The sequence below is a fragment of the Artibeus jamaicensis genome, unplaced genomic scaffold (genome assembly GCF_021234435.1).
Source record: "Artibeus jamaicensis isolate MK-2021 breed Jamaican fruit bat unplaced genomic scaffold, CSHL_Jam_final contig_519, whole genome shotgun sequence".
In the NCBI taxonomy this organism is placed as follows: Eukaryota; Metazoa; Chordata; class Mammalia; order Chiroptera; family Phyllostomidae; genus Artibeus; species Artibeus jamaicensis.
The window spans coordinates 30,586,790-30,607,014 of record NW_026521871.1 but is presented as its reverse complement, the minus strand read 5'-3'; the positions used below and the strand labels follow the sequence as shown (position 1 = coordinate 30,607,014).

General features: G+C 42.5%; 1 protein-coding gene across 3 annotated transcripts in view; it reads left to right on the top strand.

Moving 5' to 3' along the window:
• NEK11 (NIMA related kinase 11) overlaps positions 1-20,225 on the top strand; it is a 215,089-nt gene that overhangs the window by 101,809 nt on the left and 93,055 nt on the right. For 2 of the 3 annotated variants that reach the window (XM_053669391.1, XM_053669393.1), the window contains exons 9-12: positions 177-262; positions 2,518-2,640; positions 5,194-5,287; positions 10,420-10,534. In XM_053669391.1, the coding sequence (XP_053525366.1) occupies positions 177-262; positions 2,518-2,640; positions 5,194-5,287; positions 10,420-10,534 (418 nt within the window). The remainder of the gene's footprint in view (positions 1-176; positions 263-2,517; positions 2,641-5,193; positions 5,288-10,419; positions 10,535-20,225) is intronic. The other variant, XM_053669392.1, reaches the window with a different exon arrangement.

Below are 20,225 nucleotides of genomic sequence, written 5' to 3'. Positions count from 1 at the left end.
AGGATCTGGTTGCATAAGCTACCGTGCAATGTCTTATAGCCCTTTATAGAAGGGAAAATAGCTACCAGTAGGTTTTGGTTTCAAACTCCCAGATATAGTCAGTATTAGTGCAAATTAGAAAAGGCACCAGGTGGTTTGTGCCCTTCCATCCCTGAAGAGGAGCCTTTTTTTTCCAGCACCTGATGCGTAGATACTCAGAAATGACTCCAGAAGACAAGAATTTGAATTGCCAGAAGGAAGCTGCTCATATAATTAATGCCATGTAAGTAGTTACTTTGTTTTTAAAAAGCTCATTGAGCGTAAGTAGTAAATGCATTTGTCTTTTAAAATCTCAGTGCTAAGCTGACTGCGTGGAGCGTCCTCATACTTATATGTCTTGCCAAGAAATTCAGGCACTTCAGCAGCTTGGCATTCCAAAGCCCTTTGCCTCAGGTGAAGAAAATTGAAATCACAAAAGTTTAAACCACCGCACAGTGTACAGATCTGTAGGGTAGCTCTGCAGCTGCCTTGTAAGTTTATAGAGAGATTAGTATCTCAAACATTTAGTGGTCCGTGTGCCAACGTACTTTCCATGTTAAGCATACGTGGATTTCACATGTTGTTTATTTAACAGGAACTGTCAGGGTATCTATTAAAAAGACCACATTGTGCAGTCCTGGAACAATGGAAAGTACTAAGCCAAAGTTCACTTTCTTGAGATAAATCTAAGAACTGGAGAATGTGTGTGTCAGAAGAACCATAATTTATTGGCCTCGCTTCTGTCTCCCACCTCACAGAATTTCTGAGCTGTAACTTACAAGAGCCCAGAACACTAGGTAACTTCCGAACAGACAGGTACGGCTGTGCTGGCTGTGTGCTGAGCAACTCTGGGGCAGGGGGCACTAATTATGAAGACCAAGTTTATAATTTGGCTGAGGGACCTCTCTATTTAGTTTTATTAGGGCCCAGTGAGAATGGCAGCCCCCGCCCAGAGCTGTGCAAGGCTGTGGGGGAGAACAGTGGCCCTCATTAGCCTCATCTTCAAGGCCAAATAGCACAAATACACTCCCCTAATACCCAGTCCAGCGGTTTGTTTTCTATCTTCGCATTTTAAGAGGAGGAAGCTGGTCCATCAAAGATATTCAGGCTTTGTTTAACACATGATCTCCAGTTAAAGTAAACGTACTTTAGTGGGATACATTACAGGCATGCTCCGATAACCTTGCCTATTTTTTAAAGAAAGCCTGGATATTCTTAATTTTACTTTGTCCTATTGATTGGAGACATGAGAGCAGTAGATGACTTATTTTTAAAATACTGGACTGATTTTTGTTATCATTTTGCACTGTAATTATGAAACACCGTTCACAAAGTGTGCTAGAATCCAGTTGTTTGGGTGGTATTTCACATTGTGATATATTGACTTCAGATCGTTACTGTTATTTTCAAGACCTGTGACTATGCTTTAAGGAGAGTTATTTGGTCTTACAAAATAAGGGGTGTATATTTCTAGAAATTGCACGTCCCTTGGAGGCTCTGGTCTAAATGGTGTTCTGGAGGGATGGGACCTGCCTAAATGATCATTACAATTTCATCATCACACTTCTTACTGTGTTCGTAGTATTGGGCTCTAGCCACGTCAGGCACAGAAACAAATGTCACTGAGAATGTGGTTGTAGACCTTTCAATACACGATTAGTGTAAGCGTATTTGTTTAAAGAAAAAGCCTCTTTATATAATATTGGCTAACATTTTGGGGGTAATGACCATCTGTTATGAGCATTTTTCATTAATTCACTCATTTAAACTTGAAAAAAACCTATGCAGTGGGTACTATTTATATTTTAATGATTATAAAGATGTTAAGTAACTTTTCCAAGGGTGTAAAAGATTTGAACCCAGAGAATCTTATTAACTGGTACAGTTCACCACTATGCCATGCTGTCACAGAAGTGCCTACTGTATTCGGCTTAGAATCTAAGACATAGAAAATGTTAGCTGTTATAATGCCATCATCTGGGATACGTCTTATGTGTCAGACATTGTACATTATCTCATATAATACTCACTATACACCCATTCTTTATGGATGAGGAAACTGAGGTTCAGAGAGGGTCAGTAACTTGCCCAAGGCTACAGACCGAATCAATGAGGGTGCCCATCAGATTCACACCCTGCCTATCTCCAAAGATTGTGTTCTATCCACATGGTTGAATTTGTCTGCCTGTCTATTTACTTATTAATAGCCAGAATCCTAATTTGTCTTACTTTATGAAAGTCAGTTATAAGCAATGAAATGAGCAGAAATTTGGAAAGTACATAATTTGCTTTTAAACAAAAATCTAATTTGAAAAATATTGCCAATTAACCAGTCCTGGTTGGCTCATTACCTACCCAGACTTTATTAGTTTTTGCCTGGCCTGTCTCGAGATGCTTTTCCCTCCTCAGTAGTATAATGATACTTCTGTAAAATATTTTTTTCATTTCTCTGAGCATGTCTGGGATGTGCTCTGTGTGGGGAATCTTTATTTTCTCTAGACAAAAACAGATCCACCCACAGACTCCGCGGGCGCTCTCTGAAGTGCAGAAAATGACACCGAGGGAAAGGATGCGGCTGAGGAAGCTCCAGGCGGTTGATGAGAAAGCCACCGGGACGATGAAGTGAGCTGCCCTTCCCCGGCCCCCCAGCCCTTTGGACGTTTCCCAGGGCTCTGAAGGGGTTTACTGAGGAAGAGCACAGCCAAAACAAGAAAACAAGATGCATGTACTCGTTATACATGTATCCGTTTATTCATTCACTTGTTCCCTCAAAAGATGGTTATTGAGCCTTAGATGGTGATTGGATTGTAGGGACTAATCACATTAGGCTCTCAGTCTTGTGTGAAAAGGAAGCCTGACTATCAGCGTGGTTACGAGTAATGAAAATATCATCAGCCTCCAAGTGGAACCTTGCTGTTGCTGACACCTTCTGAACCAGAGTGAGGGTGAAAAGGGTGACCCCAAGGTCTGCCTTTATTCTCTAGGTGTTTGCTGCATCCCCTCTGCCAGGAGACCTGACTGGTCTGCAGAGAGAAGAAGGTTCTGGCAGGAAATTGTTGGCCTTAGGAAGCAGTTTGGAAACAGCTCTGTTCTGTCCGGTGAAGCCCTGTGAAACGTGTCCAGGCTCCGGGCAGGGCTGCTGGGAAACACTGCCCGTAATAGAGAATTGACATGGAAAGGGGACGTTCCGAAGCCTCGGAGTCCCAGTTTCTCAAGACCAATTTTCCATTTGGGAGGTTATCCAATTTCCTAATTTTTTTTCTTCTTTCTTCTACTGCCAATGTTTTGGTAGCTTAGAAGCCCCAACCAAGAACTAAGGAGATACAGAAACCCAAAACTTAAAATATGTTCATTTTGTGAGCTTTTCAATGTATCTGAAAAATGATTTAGACATATCCTTGTACTTATGATGAATATCATGACCGTTTAGGCTGGAGTCGCTCAAGAAACCAGATGGACACAGTGAGCCAAGGAGCGAGTTTATTAGTGGGGAGTAAGGGGAAGTGGAGCCAACCAAGGGAGGTTGGGGGGCCAACCAAGGGAGGTTAAGATTCTCTTGGTTGTTCTTAGGGCAGGGATTTTAAGTGCAAAACTCCGTGAAGGGTAGCTGGTTGGGGTGTCAGAGTCTGATTGGCTAGAGCTGGGTGCCATTTCTGCTGACCATTGTTCTTCATGCATCTTGTCAGCCTCGGGTTAAAGCTGCATCCTGTTATATCGGATAGGCTGACCCCAGACCCCAGTCTTAGCCGAGCATCTATTTGTCCTGGGTACATTGGCAGCCGGTTTCCCACGGTGCAGTTTCCCGCCTGGTGATTTTCCATTCCTCCTAGGCCTGCCTAGGTCTGTCAATAATGAACCAACAAGAGACTGTTTTTCCCTTAAGACATGTTTTCTTTCATAAATGTGGAAAAAGACTTTCTTCAAAGTGCTCACGGGTGGTGGTGTGCTGGTAGATGCGTAACCACCACCTCTGAGCTGGTGAGGTGAGTGGGGTGGGGAGCGACTGCTGATTTGTTTGCCGATTTCTGTGGTGGAAAGATTCCCATTGCAGCCAATTTTAAGCTACCAGTGTGATTATCATGGACTGTTCAGTTGGGGAGGTACGTGCACAGTCTTCTCGTGAGAGCCAGTGCAAGTTGGTTTCTGCAAAGCACCACCACTGAGTGTGGGTTTTACTGAGAAAACATATTCACATAAATTGTTCGAGCCCTTGAATCAACTCACATCCCAAATCTATTTATATCACCTCAGAAATGGCAATACATCCAGGTTATCATGATTCATGTCATTGGTTGAGGGTAAAGAGAAAATTAAGTCTCTACTAGGAACAGATTAAAGGGGCTATTTAATTATACATCCATATTACAAATTATTTTTTCAGATTTTTGTACACAAAAGAAAATCATATAGCTCTTCTACATGACATATTTTCTTGTTTAAAGTTGATGCCTTTTAAATAACTTCTGTTCTTGATTTTATGAACAACTTGCATTGGGATTGTTTTTCATTGTTATTTCTAGGATTCAAGAGTGGTCACATGTTTTAACTAGAAAATGGATCAGTTGTCAGAAGGATTATAATGTACCCATTTTATAGACAACAAAATTTGACCACGGGGATGTTCAGTGACTTTTCAAAGCAATCTAAGTATAAATCAGCACACAAGGAATCACAGGAACTCAAATCTGTCCTTCAGTTTAGTAATAGATTAAATTTGACTCTCCTGTAGTAGAGAGAATAAGGAAAATGTGTCTGAGAAAAATTCCCCTCCACAGTGAGTCTCATATTCTTTTCCATAATTTGAAATGATGCTGCATATCCTTGTTTAAATGTGTTTATTTCACCCCAAAAGCAGTTATCGAGTATGTGCTAGGCATCAGGGACACTCCTTCCCCAACCCCGACATTACAGTCAGAGAACACACAGGGTCAGTCCTGTATTCTTCTGCATTTTAGGAGTTCTAAGGAAGAGAAAGGAGCCAGCATCCTTGTGTGTACTTTAAAGGAGAAGCCAGTGGGGGCTGCACTGCACACACGTCCTCACGAGAGGAATCCTCATTGGCCTGGCTTCCAACACCCCAGTTCTCCTGTTGAAATGGTTCACACTTACCTATATAATATAGATGTGTTTTCAGCAAATTGCAGCTATTTTTCTGCATTTGTTTTAAATTTGCAGAAAGCTTATTGAAGAAAAATATGAAGAAAACAACAAACAAATGCAAGAATCAAGATCTTGGAACTTTCAGCAGCTAACTGTTGATGTACTCCATGTAAGTACTCTTATTTTATACTTTACATAAAGCCTTTTCTTGCTTCAGATTTTTTCAAATTCATGAGGCCAGTTGGGTAGGGAAAGGGGCAAGGTAGGGAAAAAAAGCATCCAGGCCAACTTTGTCCAATTCCAGGGAAGATGTTCCTTTTCAAATATAGGCCAGCAGCTGATGACCACACTAATTCAAAGCAGCTACACTTAGGGGTTGAGCCATTGATTCATCCAACAAATACTGAGGACCTACAAAATAATCAGCACTGAGTGAACAATTGATGAGTTAAAATTGTGGCTTTGCAGAACAAATTTGTGTACATCTAATTTTGAATTTCAGCCATGCTATTGTTGGTTTTTCTCTTTAGTCCACTGTTCTCTTTTTGACTTATTTTTTTGTTCTTTACCTTTTTATTTTGTCTTCCATCTATATTATATCTTGTGTTAATAATCCCATTCAAACTTTGAAGAATTACCATGGACACCCAATTAAAAATAGGGTTGCATATTCACATGAAATGAACGTCAGGTGTCTGTCCTCTGTATCCTAAGACCCTGGAGAGCAAATACCATTTTCTTTAATGGTTAAAAATTGGACTTGGCATAGGCTCTGATTCTTAAGGCCACCTTTGTTCGGGGTCATATTTGAACAGTAGATACCAACATTAGCTCCTAGTGTTGTAGACGATCGGTGGGTAAATACACACTCTCGGAGTCCGGAACCGAATTGATAAAAATTTTAATGGCCAAAGATTTTCCTGCGCAGGGGCGAACTTCCCCAACTGTGACCGGAGTCACGTAGCTACTCAGAGCTACAAAATGGAAGTCGCGCCTGGCTTACAGACTACTGGGTATTTATATTTTTTAGCAAGCAAGCAAAGGCATACAGAAGCAGAGGTGGCGGTTAGCTATTGGCTTATTTAAAAACCGCGAGGGTCCCTGATTGGTGGGTGCTGCTGCTGGAGGGCACTTTCTGGCGGGCCGGGTTAGTTACCTTATTTGGCTAGAATTTTAAACCCAGTTGTTCCCTGATGTTTGTTCATTACCCTGTTCCAGGAACTGCAGATTTGGGTTGGGTAATGCCCTAGCTGTAATTTTCCTAGCTGGGTATAACACTAGCACTTCTGGTAAAAGCATTTTGGAAAAGAGTCATTTTTATGGAGAACCTAATTGTCTCACATTCTGTTTGCTCATTCATCAGAGATCCCTGCATCTGAAGGAGACTCCTCCCTTTGGCAGGAAGAGCCGAGTCCCCTGAGGCTGTGGGGGTGGTCCCTGCAGTGTGAGGGTGCTCCTGCTGCTGTGACTCAGCCATCCCAGGGCTGCAAACTCTGGGCTGCACAGGAGCACCCAGCAGCGCTCCCTCTCAGCCAGGCACAGCCCAGGAACACTTGTTCTGTGCCTCCCTCTGACAGGCTTTTTGCCTTTGTCAGTGACTCTGTGGTTGCGAGTACTTTAGAATTCTGAAAACCAAAGTTGGATCCAGCCTTTTCTGACCTTAAGAGTCTCCCTCTGTTGGGCCCTTTTGCAGAGAGTTTGGGATGTTGGTGATATGCCACCCACCATTTTCCCCACCCCCCATTTTCTACCGAACTCCCACTCCATTCACTGAAGCCAGCCGTGGGTCCTGTTGCAGGTCCCAGGTCCCGTGGGAGGTGGGAAACCTGGCGAATGGGGAAAGTGTGGGCTGGACAGGCATGTGGTCAGCAGTAGTGCTGGGTCCCTGCCTAGAGGAGGGTTTTGATGCCACCACCGGATGCCCCGCTGACCTCTTACGTGCCTTTCTCTAGCTCCCCAGACCCTTTCTAGTCCCTGAAACAACTTGTAAAGGTGGGTTTTCTTTCCTGCGCCTATTGGCTTTCTTCCCCACAAGTCTGAGAACTGCAAATTTCCACAGGTCTTCACAAGGAGTCTGACATAAGAATTCTGTTTTTGTTAATATGTGTAAACTGCTTGTTCAACCAGCTGATTGAAAGTGGGACTTTTTTTTATGAAATGTGCAGGAACCCTTGCTTCTAAGTGATTTTACCCCCTAAGATTAGATATTTAGGAGTACAGATGTGCTAGTATTTGTAGAGTACACAGATATTGAATTACAGTCTTATATCCCTCATATTATATAATATTGTTAACCAATGTTACCCCAATTTTAAAAGGAAAAACTAACTTTCTTTATTCTTGAAGTTATCATATAGCAAATAAAAATGTAGTTTTAAGAGCCATCTTACATTATAGTGTCAGATAATTTATGGAACTTTTTTGCTTTTCTGTACTGACCCTTGAAAATAATTGTTTTTGTGTTCTTTTTCACTTCCGACGTGATTATCATCAATGTTAAACAACTACATTGCATTAGACCTTGTCCTGCCTATAAACCAGGGTCATTGGGGGGCTCTTCACATAACTTAAGACTCAGACCATAACGCAGGCCGTCTCGGATTTTGTTAGCTGTGTCTCATCCCCTAGAACACAGGGCCAGGCAGAGAGTGCAGTTCTTGGCCCAACCTGGACAAAGAGAGTTTCACAAAGAGTCTGTGCAATCCTGACTCCACATTTTGTACCCAGTTCTTTCCGATGCCACCCCCTTTCCATCAGGTAGGAACAAAGGGAGCAAAAGGGGAAGCGCCTGATGCTGTCTTGGCAAGATGTCAGTGCATTCTTTGATCTTCTAAGATTTAGCATCACCAACTTGATCTTGGGCCCTGAACTTTCCAGAAGCATGTTTCTTAAGTTTGCATATGATGGGGGCAGGTATGTGGCTCTTGAAAATAATATCCTCTTCTAGTGGTTTCAGTTCTGCAGAAGGGGTTTCTTAGCACACCACCCCCCCCCATCTCTTGTCCTCTTTTGAGCAATCACATCAAGCATTTCCCTCTGGCCCACTGATAGCATCCCATCTCCCCTCTTTCAAATGCCACCTTCTCCACAGGAAAACCTTTTTTGACCTCTCAGGTCCACAATTAACTGGCTGTCCTCCAAATTCTTATGGCTTATAGCAACACTTCTCAAACTTCAAAATCACCTTTTGGTCTGTCTTATGAAAATGCAGATTCTGATTGGGTCTGTTTTGGAGGGGACCTGGGATGCTGCATCAAGCTGCAAGCAGCTTCCTGGTGGTTCTCATGCTACTGGTCCAGGACCACAGTGGACAGAAATTGGGGCACTTGAAAGCAAAAGATCACCTTCAGATGAAGGAAAAAGCCACCCAGACTAGACCTTCTCACAATCTCTTTAGGAAATGAAGCATTTAATGGGAAAGAAAGGAAAGAAGGAGTGACCTGAGGGAAGGCTTCCTTGTTCGCCTCCGGAGGAGGATCATGGGAGGAGGTCATGCGAAGAAGCAAGTTTACTCATTCCTAGGCACAGGAGTGAGGCAGGTGTAATGACATTCAGAGAACAAAAGAGGCAGAAAAATGGAAAGCTGAACACTTTGCTTAAGGATTGAAGGGTTTTAAACACTCAAGGAAAGTTATTATTGAGCTGAAAAATGTAAAATCCAAGAAAGAAATTGAACTAATCTGATGCAAGATGCTAAAGAAAAAGGTGATAAAGGAGAAAAGGAAGGAAGAGGAAAATGTTCCTATCTTTGCCCATCCACACATTTGTGATTTGATGTCTTCCTAACCTCTTGGGGCTGCTTCTTTCTTCTCTCTTGCCAGCTGAAGGAAACCACTTCATATTTCAAAAGCAGTTGTAGGAGGTAGAATCAGGGGAGAGAATGGGCTGCCTGTGTCACCTCTCAAACTCGTTATAAAAAACTTGGAGGCACTTAGGAGACTGGCGTGTTTTGTTTTTCACAACCTAAATAACAGGGTCTTTTATTTGTGCAGTCATTTTCTGCTTGTCTGAATTTGGACTTTGAAATCTTGAAGCAGAGTTGAATGTGGAATCATATTAGACACTGTTTCTTTAAAGGATGGTAGCTTGAAAACAACTAGATACCAGCACACACACAAGCCCAGTCTTTTTTTTTTCTTATCCTGTGGCATATACGGTTCTGAAGGTATTAGAAGTGGGTGTCCGTGGAAAATGCATAGCAGATCAGGTCTCCATACGTGAAATATCGATAGTGATGCAGATCAAAGGGAGACCAAGTCTTTCTCTTTCTGAGAGAAACAACGATCACAATGCTATCTCCTCTCTTCAAAGCGAACCTCAGCAAATCAAAGTCTATTGAGAGTCCACGTACTTTTTCCCCAGTAATTTCTGAAGTGCACATTTCATGCAGTCTCCGTTCTTCGTTCTCAGAGTTCTCTGTGTGCTGTCACTGGTCCTTCACCTGTGAGATCACTGTCACCTCATGCAGCAATGATTACACAGTACATACAACAAATGGGCTTCTCAAAAATGTTTTACGATAGTATTTTCACAAATGCAGCATCACAGTGTGTCATGGCTTTTATTTATTCATTTAAGATTCGTTCAAACTTTTCTTTCTTTTTTAATAAGAAGACATTCTTGGAAGTTCTCCAAGAAGGCCACATGTCGTGGAAAATGATTCGATTCAGCATTAGCTCTATGTTGTAAACACACACCCACAACTAAAAAAAAGCAAAATGATTTATTGAAATACCTATTGACATGCTTGAGAAATTTAACTTTTTTTGAAGTATGAGTTTTTTCATGTGTCCTTGTAGATCTTTTTTAGGAAATTTGAATTTATGAAGTCATAGAACTTTTAAGGCTAGGTGAGAATTTGGAGGGCATCTAAATCCATGCCTCTAATCTTGAGATGAGGAAACTGAGCAGGGCTGGGCTGGGGGAGGGGGGGTAAGTGCGATGCCCTGGGCGCAGATTCGAAGGAGGCGCTCGTTCTCAGCTGCCGATCGATCTGGCTCTTACATGAGCCTGAAAGTCAGCGTCTCCTTCAGTTTTGCACCCTGGGCATCCTACATGCCCCACCCTGGTCATGGCCCCGAAACAGGCCAGGGGAGGTTAAAATGGTTTGCCCCATTTATTCAAGGCAGTGTCTCTTATCCCAGGCTGCTGCCTTGAAATTTGAAAATGTTAACATGTTTAAGGGAGAAGATTAGGTAGGCTTTTGCTTTCAAATAGATTTCTAAAGAAGAATATTGTTTTACTTGTGGCAGCCCTGTTTACTTTTATGTTTGTCATGAACTGTTAATTACCTTCCGCAAGGCATCCGATGACCCGACTTCGGAGAACCCGCCTGAGTCTCAGCCCATTCCTTGCCTGGACCTCGGTGTGTTCGAGTCAAGTGTAGAGGACACCATAATTGACCTTGGAGATCATGGTAGGAGTTTGCATCAGCATTCAGAAGGGTGCTTTCAGCTGACATGTGGGTTGGTGTAGCTGGTCCTGCAGCAGGCCTGGCTGGCCTCTGAGAGAAGCCCTGGAAGTATGTAACCACCTTCCATCTGTTTGTCAGAGCTGGGCTGTGACCAGGATGAAAAACAGAGAAACCAAGGGCTTAGACGGTCTTATTTTCTTAGTGAAGCTGAGTTAGAAACTCACATCAGGTGAAGGACCTTTTCTGCATGGGTTGAATCATGCGGTCATTAACCTGACTGTGGAACGGGATAGAACTGCGAATGCTGTGAAGCCCTGCTTCTCCCTTCTGTAAATGGTGTTCCTGGCCCCCACAAACTCCAAGTGAAGAAATGAAGTCAGGCTTTGAAAAATCAATTATGTGGATGTGTGGTCATTGCCAGAAAACAAGTGTGCTCAGAGCCGGCGCCCGGTAGGGGAGGTGCATCATATCCTAATGACTGAAAAGCATGGGTTTGGGAGTAAAAACGCAGGCTGTCAGGGAAGCCCCTAGCAACTTAATCTCCACTTACCCATGAAACAAAAATAACGCCCCCTTCAAGGGTGGTTGTGGAAAACCAATGAGACTCCCACGTGAGGTGCTCTGAGCCCAGTGCCCAGCACGGTAAAAGCCGAGGAAAGCGAAGCAGTTTGTGACTCTGAAGGGGGACGGTTATGAAAGTAGGGGCCCTCTCAATCTTGCACCTCTCTCTCCAGTGCCTAGGACATTGTAGATACTCAGTAAATATTTCTTGAATGAATGAATACGTGGATGAATGAATGAATGAATGAATGAATGAAGGTTGGTCTGGACCCCTGGGAAGCAGGTGCCAAGGTGTGACTAAAAATGCAAAGATATAATTAGGGGAAATGTTTGCATGAAAGGAGATAGGAAAGGAGCTGCAAAAGGCTGAGAGAACCATCAGGCCATGATTCCAGTTTATTCCAAACTTCCAAGAGGAAGTTCCATGGTATGTACTAGTCTGCTTAGGCAGACAAAGGCAGCCAAGGCATCAGGCAGTCCTTAAGCAAAGTCAGCCATCAGAGGCCTGATTTCGTACCTCTGCTGTAGTAGCCCGTGGGGAGGTGCAGTAGCTGCTGAGAGAATGCGGCTGCCGGGCCCTTGGCCAAGTGTGATCCTTATAGTTGGAGGTCTGGGAAGTGTATCCTCACAGCTGCATGATGGGCCAGCCACTCTCTCTGGCAGCAGTTGAGTTCTCTTCTTAAAGTGAGAATGAAGGTAGTGAAAAGTTGGCTTGGCTGGTCATCTCAGCCCAGATTTGCACTTGATGCCTTCCTAATTGAGCTGTTAGAGCTTGTGTGGCCTCCTCCAGCTGTAAAAAAACTGGCACTGGATGCTCCTTAGGTTGGCATTTGCCCACTTTTAAAATGGTCTCATGGCCGCCATCTGGTAACAAATAACAAACAAATACATATATCAGATGGATTTGTACCTTAAACAATTTTTTACAGGTATTTCTTTAATATATTATTTGTTATTTTCCACAAGAAGAATTTGGAAGCATGGTAATATTCCATGAGCTTTTCCTTTTGAGAATATGAAACTGAGGGGCCACTGCCTAACACCCGAGAGGGATGATCTATTGCTCTGCGGGAGGGCAGGGCCAGCACCGTCCGTGAAGAGGAAGCCTTAGAACAAGGTGTGGAATGGACAGTACAGGGTCAGGACGTCTGGGCCCAGCCTCTGGGCTCAAGGACAAAAAGTACAATACTCACTACTAGTTTTATAGGTGAGAAGCCAAGACATTGAGGAATTCGCTCCAGCCTACCGGTGCTCACCAGAGCAGCACCCTTTCCATTGCCATTGAGTGTGTATTTGGAGGTGGTAGGTAGGAGCAACGATTTGCAAGAAACACAAGCATGTCCAGTAATTGAACTTTCATAAGGCGGAGATTCTTCATGTGTCTCTAGGATAATTATTGTGAATGACAGAGGCTGAATTCCTCCTCCCACAGCCCTGCCACAGGGCGTGAGCCATAAGGAAACACTACTCAGATGTCCATAATAAGCCGTAAGATCCAAACATACACAGTACTTTTAGCTGGGCCAGTTTCCTTGTAAAATACTTTGAACGTTTCCTTTATTTACTCCTCTCTGTAAATTTGTGTTTTTTAATTCTGTTTTTCTTAAATATTAAATTGAAAAGAGAGACTTAGAACTACGAAAATGTAAACTTTGAGTAGATGATTGATTACATGAATGGTGAGCAACTACAAGGTGATTAGTGATCACATAGCTTAATCATGCAATTCTGAGACAGGAGACTAATTTGGTGATGAACCATGAAGTGGTTATTATTTCCCCCATTCTTTTGGCTTTTGGAAGCCTTGACTCCAGATTTTCAGCACCCAGAGAAGTTTTTGTTTGTTTGTTTGTTATCTTGCATATATATATATATATGTAAAATAAAATTACACAGTCATTTTTAAGATCCTACACGAAATGTTTAATCTTTCTTTGATGTTGAATGGAAAAATCCCCTCTGGGATGTAAGTGTTTAGTTGCAGAGAAGAAAGACATGGTGAGACATTATTTACATTTGATATCCACTTAGTTGATGATAGCTTATTTAATCCAGCCGGGGCCATGGAGAAAACAACTAGAACATTAAAGAAATGACTCCTTTACGTAAGGATTTATATTTAAATCCTCATATGTAATGCTGATGATTTGTTGCACATTATTAATTTTTGCCAGGCCCTTCACCACACTCTCCCCTTATCTCAGCAACTCACGGCTGAGTGTCAGAATAGCATTTGCAAAGCTGGAATAGTCCAAGACTTGTGGCCCTGGGCCCACTCAGAGTGTAGTTCTCCACCCAATTGGGTTTTTTTTTTTTTTTAATTTAATTGTTGTTCAAGTACAGTTTTCTGTCTTTTACTCCCATTTCAGCTACCCCCTCAGTGCTCCCCACCTCCCTCCCATTTCTACCCTTTTAGTTGTTGTCATGTGTCCTTTATACTAGTTCCTGTAAATCAACCCAATTGTTCAAATGCGGAGGCTTCACTGCTGTACACCTGGCTGTCTCCCGACAGCCCAACCAGCTGTCACCTCTTAATTTTCCTTTCAGCCGCTTCCCTATGTGAGGGACCCCAAGAGGGTCGCACTTGGCCCGGAGAAGCCCACGTGCCCTTCCCAGTGTGAGCTACTTCATGACTTATCTTCCTCATCTTCACTTGCAAATAAGGCGATTTGAACTCTGTTAGACAATGAGGTCTTCTTACCATTTTAATTTTAGAAAAGAAAACATCTCTTGACAGTGATTCCACTTCTATATACTTGCCCTAGAGAGATGAAAGCAGGGCTACAAGATCTGTACACAAATGTTCTCAGCAGTGTTAGTCATAGGACCACAGATTAGAGACAAGAGTCAATCAACAGGCAAATGGGCAAACCTCCAGTTTACCATGCAATGGAATACTACTTAGCAATGAAAAATAACAAATTGTCAGTACATACAAGAGTGTGGATGAATACCAAAAGCATTATGCTAAGTGAAAGAAGCCTCAGACAAAAGAGTTCTTATTGAATGATTCCATTTCTGCAAAGTTCTAGAACCAGCAGCACTTATCTGCAGTGATGGAAATGAGGCCAGTGGTTTCCTGGGGGTTGGGGTGGTGGGAACTGACTCCATACCAACACCTTTGGGGCGATGGAAATGTTTGATGCCTTCATTGTAGTGATGGTTACCCAGATGTATATATCTATCAAAGCTCATTGAATTCTGTACTTTAAATGAGTGCATTTTATTGTCTATAAATTATACCTCAATAAGTTGATTAAAAAAAACATAGATAACATGTCCAGGGAAAAATAAAGAAAGGAAAAAAATCATGAGTAATTCACGTTACTCTTTGTTTTAGCTAATGAATGGCCAGGAGAACCTTGGGGGAAATCATGGAGATAGTAAACAACTGGGAAGGTCTCTTGAGACACAAAGTCCTCAGTCCTGAAAATGATCATGGAGTTTTATTCTAATGTCAATTGAACAACATTGTCTTCCTTCCAGGAGTGCTAAGAAGTTCCCGGATCTTCTCTTAAGAGGAAAATTGGCTGTGTAAGGGTGAGGGGCTGGGATCCTTCAGCTCCTCTCTTCTGTCTTTACAGTGGGAGGGTCACGTGGGCAGGCAGGGAGCCATACCACCGGGTCTGCACGGACCTCGTACCCATCCAGACCACCTGAGCAAAAAGAACAAAGAGCAGTAGCCCGGACTCCAAACCCCAGCCCAGACAGGGAAGCTGTGGATCTGCCGGGCTCGTTAGCCTCAGAAAAGAAAACAAAATACCACTTCTATATTCCTAGATGGTCCTCCTCTTCCAGAGCTTTAGATAACTTAGAGACCTGACTTATAAATATAAATTGATGGTAGTTTTGTTTCACATTTATCACACATTCCACTGAGTTATATTTGTGTTTCCACCTGACTCTCATATTTACTCCTGCAGTTACTCCCTAATTTTCTGAGCTCTAGAGGATAATTAGAATAAATCTAATATTGAATGAAGATGCGCTGACTCCCCACCCAAGGCACATTTAATAATTTAGAGTGTTCTTTCTGCATGACAGGCTGGGCAGGTGCCTGTAATTGAAATTTAAAAGATTACATTTAATGTGAAAAATTAAAGTAGACGCAGAATAACACCTGCCCAACCAGCCACTTCGCCATTGGGTACTAAGCAGGCAAAATAGAAATAAGGAAAATCAGTCCCCAGAATATCAGTTATTCATAAAGAAAGTCTGCACCCATGGACCTCTCAGCTTACCTGAGAAAGCTGTGTGTGATTCCATGGTCCATCCCTAGCTAAATATAAATTGTACAGTAATTATTAAACTAAGCTCCCTGATGGTTGGGCTGAAAGCATCTGTAAGTGGCCTTGCTTGTCCTATTGTGGTTCAGGTTTAGAATTAATCAATTAAGCAGAAAATTAAATAAGCATTAATTATGGCTTTAAAGTAGGATAGAATGCAAAATATAATAGACTGAAACCTCATATAATCATGCTTCGGACAGCGTTTTGGAATGCCACAGTATGCATTTCCTTTGGTCGATGAAATTGTTTTCCCAGCACGGAAGTTTCCCAGCTGCACTCAGGGCTCAAGTACTCGCCACCTGGAGGGCATCGTTAGGATGTCTGGAGGAAGCTGGGCTGCTGTAGAAAAGGAATAGAGCTGTACTGGATCGTGTCTGCTACCAGTCAGATAGCCATCTCTGACTCTCCTGCTAATTTGTTGTTGAAATGATTGAAATATTTTGCTTTGGTGTTTTGAGCAGACTTTAATTTAGGTATTTGTAATATATACTTAAGTTCGTCCTGTCTGATCTTCACAAAGGGGCTTTATGTTTTGTTTTGCAACAGTGAAGGCCGCATCAGTACCAGCCCCTCCTAGGTTCGCTTGTTGGTCTTTTCAATGTTTGAAAGCATATCTTCAGGGGAAAGAAAACCAAAACTTTCCCGCACTGAACAGCAGTATCTAATACCTTTTGCCATTCACAGCTAACGGCATTTTCTAATTTCTCTTTTTCTCTTTCTTCTAAAACAATTCAAAACCGCAAAAGAGAAAACTTACAAAAAGGTCCAAAATGATTGTCATGTTTCATCATAATATGTCTACGTATCATGTCTCTGTCTGTGTAAGTTGGCTTATTCTCAAAAAGTCATTTTGTCTGTGTCCATCTGCAGAAAGTGTGTTTGTGTTGTTGCCAGCATTTGCAGCTCACCGGTCAGGCTCTTCTCTGAGGTTGCAGGATTGGTTCTTCATCAATTCATCTTCCTGTTCGGTGCACTGGTGTCCACATGTGAGGATACAGGTCTTACGAGTGTGGAGTGGAACTCTACGAACCCAGCTTCCCAGCCAACGCTGATCATCCTTTCCTGCTAGCCCCTTGACTTGTTTGGGTTTCTCTTGCTGGCCTTATATTATTAATGGGAGTTTCTTCTTGCTGTTATAGGTTATCTGGCTAAGTATATACAGGGTCCTGCACAAATAATGCCCCCTTTTCATTACAAACTCTTTTATTATAAAATCATGAGCATGTAATTCTGTAACATAACAATATCATAGCACACTATATGATACTTCAGGTGAAATATTCAAATTAAAATGATAAATTATTACACCCATATTATTACAGGTGTTTCTTCTGTTGGACCCTGCATATGTAGAGTTTCAAAAGCCTGCAATCTTTCACTGCATTTTGTACCTGCGCATTTCGAGTTGCAGAGAACAAGGTGACTTTATCCTTTCTATATCTCAGGTTAATTTTTATTCTGAATCTAGGAAAAAAATGAACAAACCCAACTCCTCTCCCCAGCTGAATTCTACGTGGCCTGTTTTCCTGTCTCCAGATAGCATAGAATTAAATGAAACTCCCCCCTTTCCTCTATGCTGCACCTCCCCACAACCCTGTTTTAAAATATCATAGTTTGAGCCCTGGCTGGTGTGGCTCAGTGGATTGAGCAATGGCCTGTGAACCCAAGGGTCGCCAGTTCGATTCCCATTCAGGGCACATCCTGGGTTGCAGGCCAGGCCCCCATTGGGGGTGCACGTGAGAGGCAACCACACACTGATGTTTCTCTCCCTCTCTTTTTTCCTCCCTTCCCATCTTTCTAAAAATAAATAAGTAAAGTCTTTTAAAAAATAAAATGTCATTTGACAATTTGTGTAAACATTTGCTTATGGACAAATAGTCTGCAGCTATATATTTAGCCTTCTTTCATTTGTGAGATTACTGATTTTGAACAAGACTAATCTTTGTGTATTTATGGCACACTAAATGAGATATATTAGTGCTATACTGAAGAGGGCTAGAAAGTGACTGCGGGTTTAGAAAAAGCAGGTTTTGAAAATTTTTAAAAATGTTTCCTTCGACCCCTTTAGCTCTGGGCTATTATTGACGAGGAGGTCACTCTCCAGACTGTGCTAATGTGTTCACAGGCCACGTTCTCACTGTTCCTAGCGCGTCCTTGTTGTCTGGAGCCAGCTTGCTGACGTTCCATACCTCACCTCTAACTTCTCACTCTCAGTAAATCACACACCCACAGTCTCTCAGCTCCAGATGCCCCCCGGGCGGCATCATAGCCAGAGTGCATGTTCCCTGTTATGCGGACAGTAGTCATTGATTCGGATCTGACGGCAGCCCTGACGAGCGCTTGCAGCACAGATGTGCACTGAGGCACAGCCGCCCAGAGCCAGCCAGCCAGCCAGGCCCTGGCCACTCAGAGCACGGTCTGCGGGCCAGCAGCGCGGGCATCCCGAAAACTTGTTAGAAATGCAGACTCTCACACCCCACTCTAGACTAGCTGGACCAGAAGATGGGTTTTTAACAAAATCTCAGTGATCCTTATGTAAATCAAAGTTTGAATACCATCAGACTCTAAGCTCAGTGACAAGGTGGACCAAGTGGATGCCGGAAAGATAAAAAATAAAGGGGAATTTTGGGGGTATGAGCATAGTTACCCTTCGCTCACGCTTCCTGAGTCTCCTGTCTGTTGCCTGTTTCTCAGCAGATACCCCTACATTTAAATAATCACTTATGCAGGCCGCCAGTGGTGCAAAAATGTGGTTTCTTCCTCTGCAGTAACCGTAGATATTACTTTAGTTTAATAGAAGTGGTCACATCGTCATAAAGTAAGTCTCCAGACTCCTTAGTGTATTTGTTAAACATACATACACATTAATGAGGTGAAGAGGTTGTACCCTGTATATAGTACTCCACTGATAGTCTGTGTTACAGTGCACACTGGCCCTTTTGTTTACAGCAGCTTAGTCTCCCTGTCACATCATGACAGCACTTTCCATGTGACAGAGCACAGGCAAACACGGACTGGCGAGTGACTGCTTTTTAACAGGGTGGGGAGGGCCTCTCTGAAAATACTTATTACTGGTGGTGTCAGCTGGGTCCTCTGGGAAGCAGATGCTAAGACAGAGTTAGAAGTACAGAGATGTGTGGAGGGTAATTTCTGTTGCAAGAATGATGGGAGTGGGGTCAGGAGTAGGTGGAGAGTGTCTTCAGCCTGTGTTGCAGGCCTGACACCTATGAAAGGTGAGTAGGGAGGAGTGGGTAGGAAGAGCCTCAGACTTCACTAAAGCCCGGAGACAGCCTCGGTCAGCCCAAGGGATCAGCCCATTCTGGATCAAACATTTCCCGGAGAGGAATCCCACACGGGCAGAAACGCTGTGCCCCTCTATCCTCCCAGCTCAAGTGCACAACAGATGCCCGGGCACTGCAGTGGGAGGCCGTCAGCTCACTGCAGGCCTTGCAGCTGATCTAGGCCTTGGAAAAAGAGCTGAGAGGCAACCGGATGCCAGTGGTTAATTTGAGTCACTCCACATGCTTGAGATGAGTCAAGTGGTATTTAAATACACAGTCTATAATTCTATACTTCTCTAACTTAGAGTAACTGTATCTCCAGGATGTTCAAATTAAAAGAAAAAAGAATACCCATACATATTTCACAACAATCTGCTAGAGTACTAGTGTACTTGAAAGAGGTTTTGCCCTGACTGGTATGGCTCAGTTGGTTGGGCATGATCCTGCAAAGTGAAAGGTTACCAGTTAGATTCCTGGTCAGGGCACACGCCTGGGTTGTGGCCAGTCCCTAGTTGGGGGCTTGTGAGAGGCAGCTGATTAATAAATATATCTTGTGCATCAATTTCTCCCTTCCTCCACCTCTCTCTAAAAATAAATAAATAAAATCTTTAAAAGAAGAAGAGGTTTGGATCCAGACTGTTCATTTCATCCAGACTGATCATTTTCCCAGTTACGCCATTTTCAGCCGTGTGGATTTCAGCAAAATAATAAAAATAATTTTCCAAGCCTCAGTTTTCTCACTTGTGTAATGGCAATAATAATAACACCCAATTTTGGGGGTTAAGTGAGGAATAAGTTAGATAATATCCAAAGAGCCTAGCTCAGTACATGAAACAATAGTTTCTCACTAAAAAAAAAAAATAGTGTCAAAGCAAGTTGGAATATTTTATCAAGTTCCACGTAACATCTTCGAATTGGTTCTGGTCAGTTTTTAACTACTCAGGAATTCTTCTTATTATAGTTTATAAACACCTTTGCTATATGAATTAAGTATGATTTAGAATACACTTTTATAGTTTTTATATTTATGAGAAATGTAAAATCACTCCAGTTGGTTAGTTTATTTGTCAAACTGTGGTTTTAATTGTATCCATCTGGGCCAGTTAGTTTAGCACCAAGAAAAATTACCTTCTTTGTCAAGCCTGTAGACAGTCCCTGTAACTAGGGCCGAGTCCCTACAAACGTGTTTGCCCTGCTGCTGGTGGGTCAGGGACACCAATGTTTACCCAGAAGTAGGACCCTAGACAAAGTTCTTTCTTTAAAAGATGCTCCTATGCCAGCCATCTGGAGCCCATAAACTGGCAGCTAAAATTTCCAGCTATTTTCTGTAAATACATTATAAATATAAATACATTTTGTACTAAGAAGCATAATAAGGGTAAGAATATACATTAGGTTTTCCACTGTTGTCTCGTTTGGGATTTAGGCCAAATTCAGTAAATTAAAATATAGAGCTTGGTAGGCGTGACTCTGACTTTTGCAGTAGAAATATTCAGGTAACACATGCGGTTATTTTAATGGAACTCTCTGCTCTGGGTTTGTATTGAAATTGGGGAGTTTGTC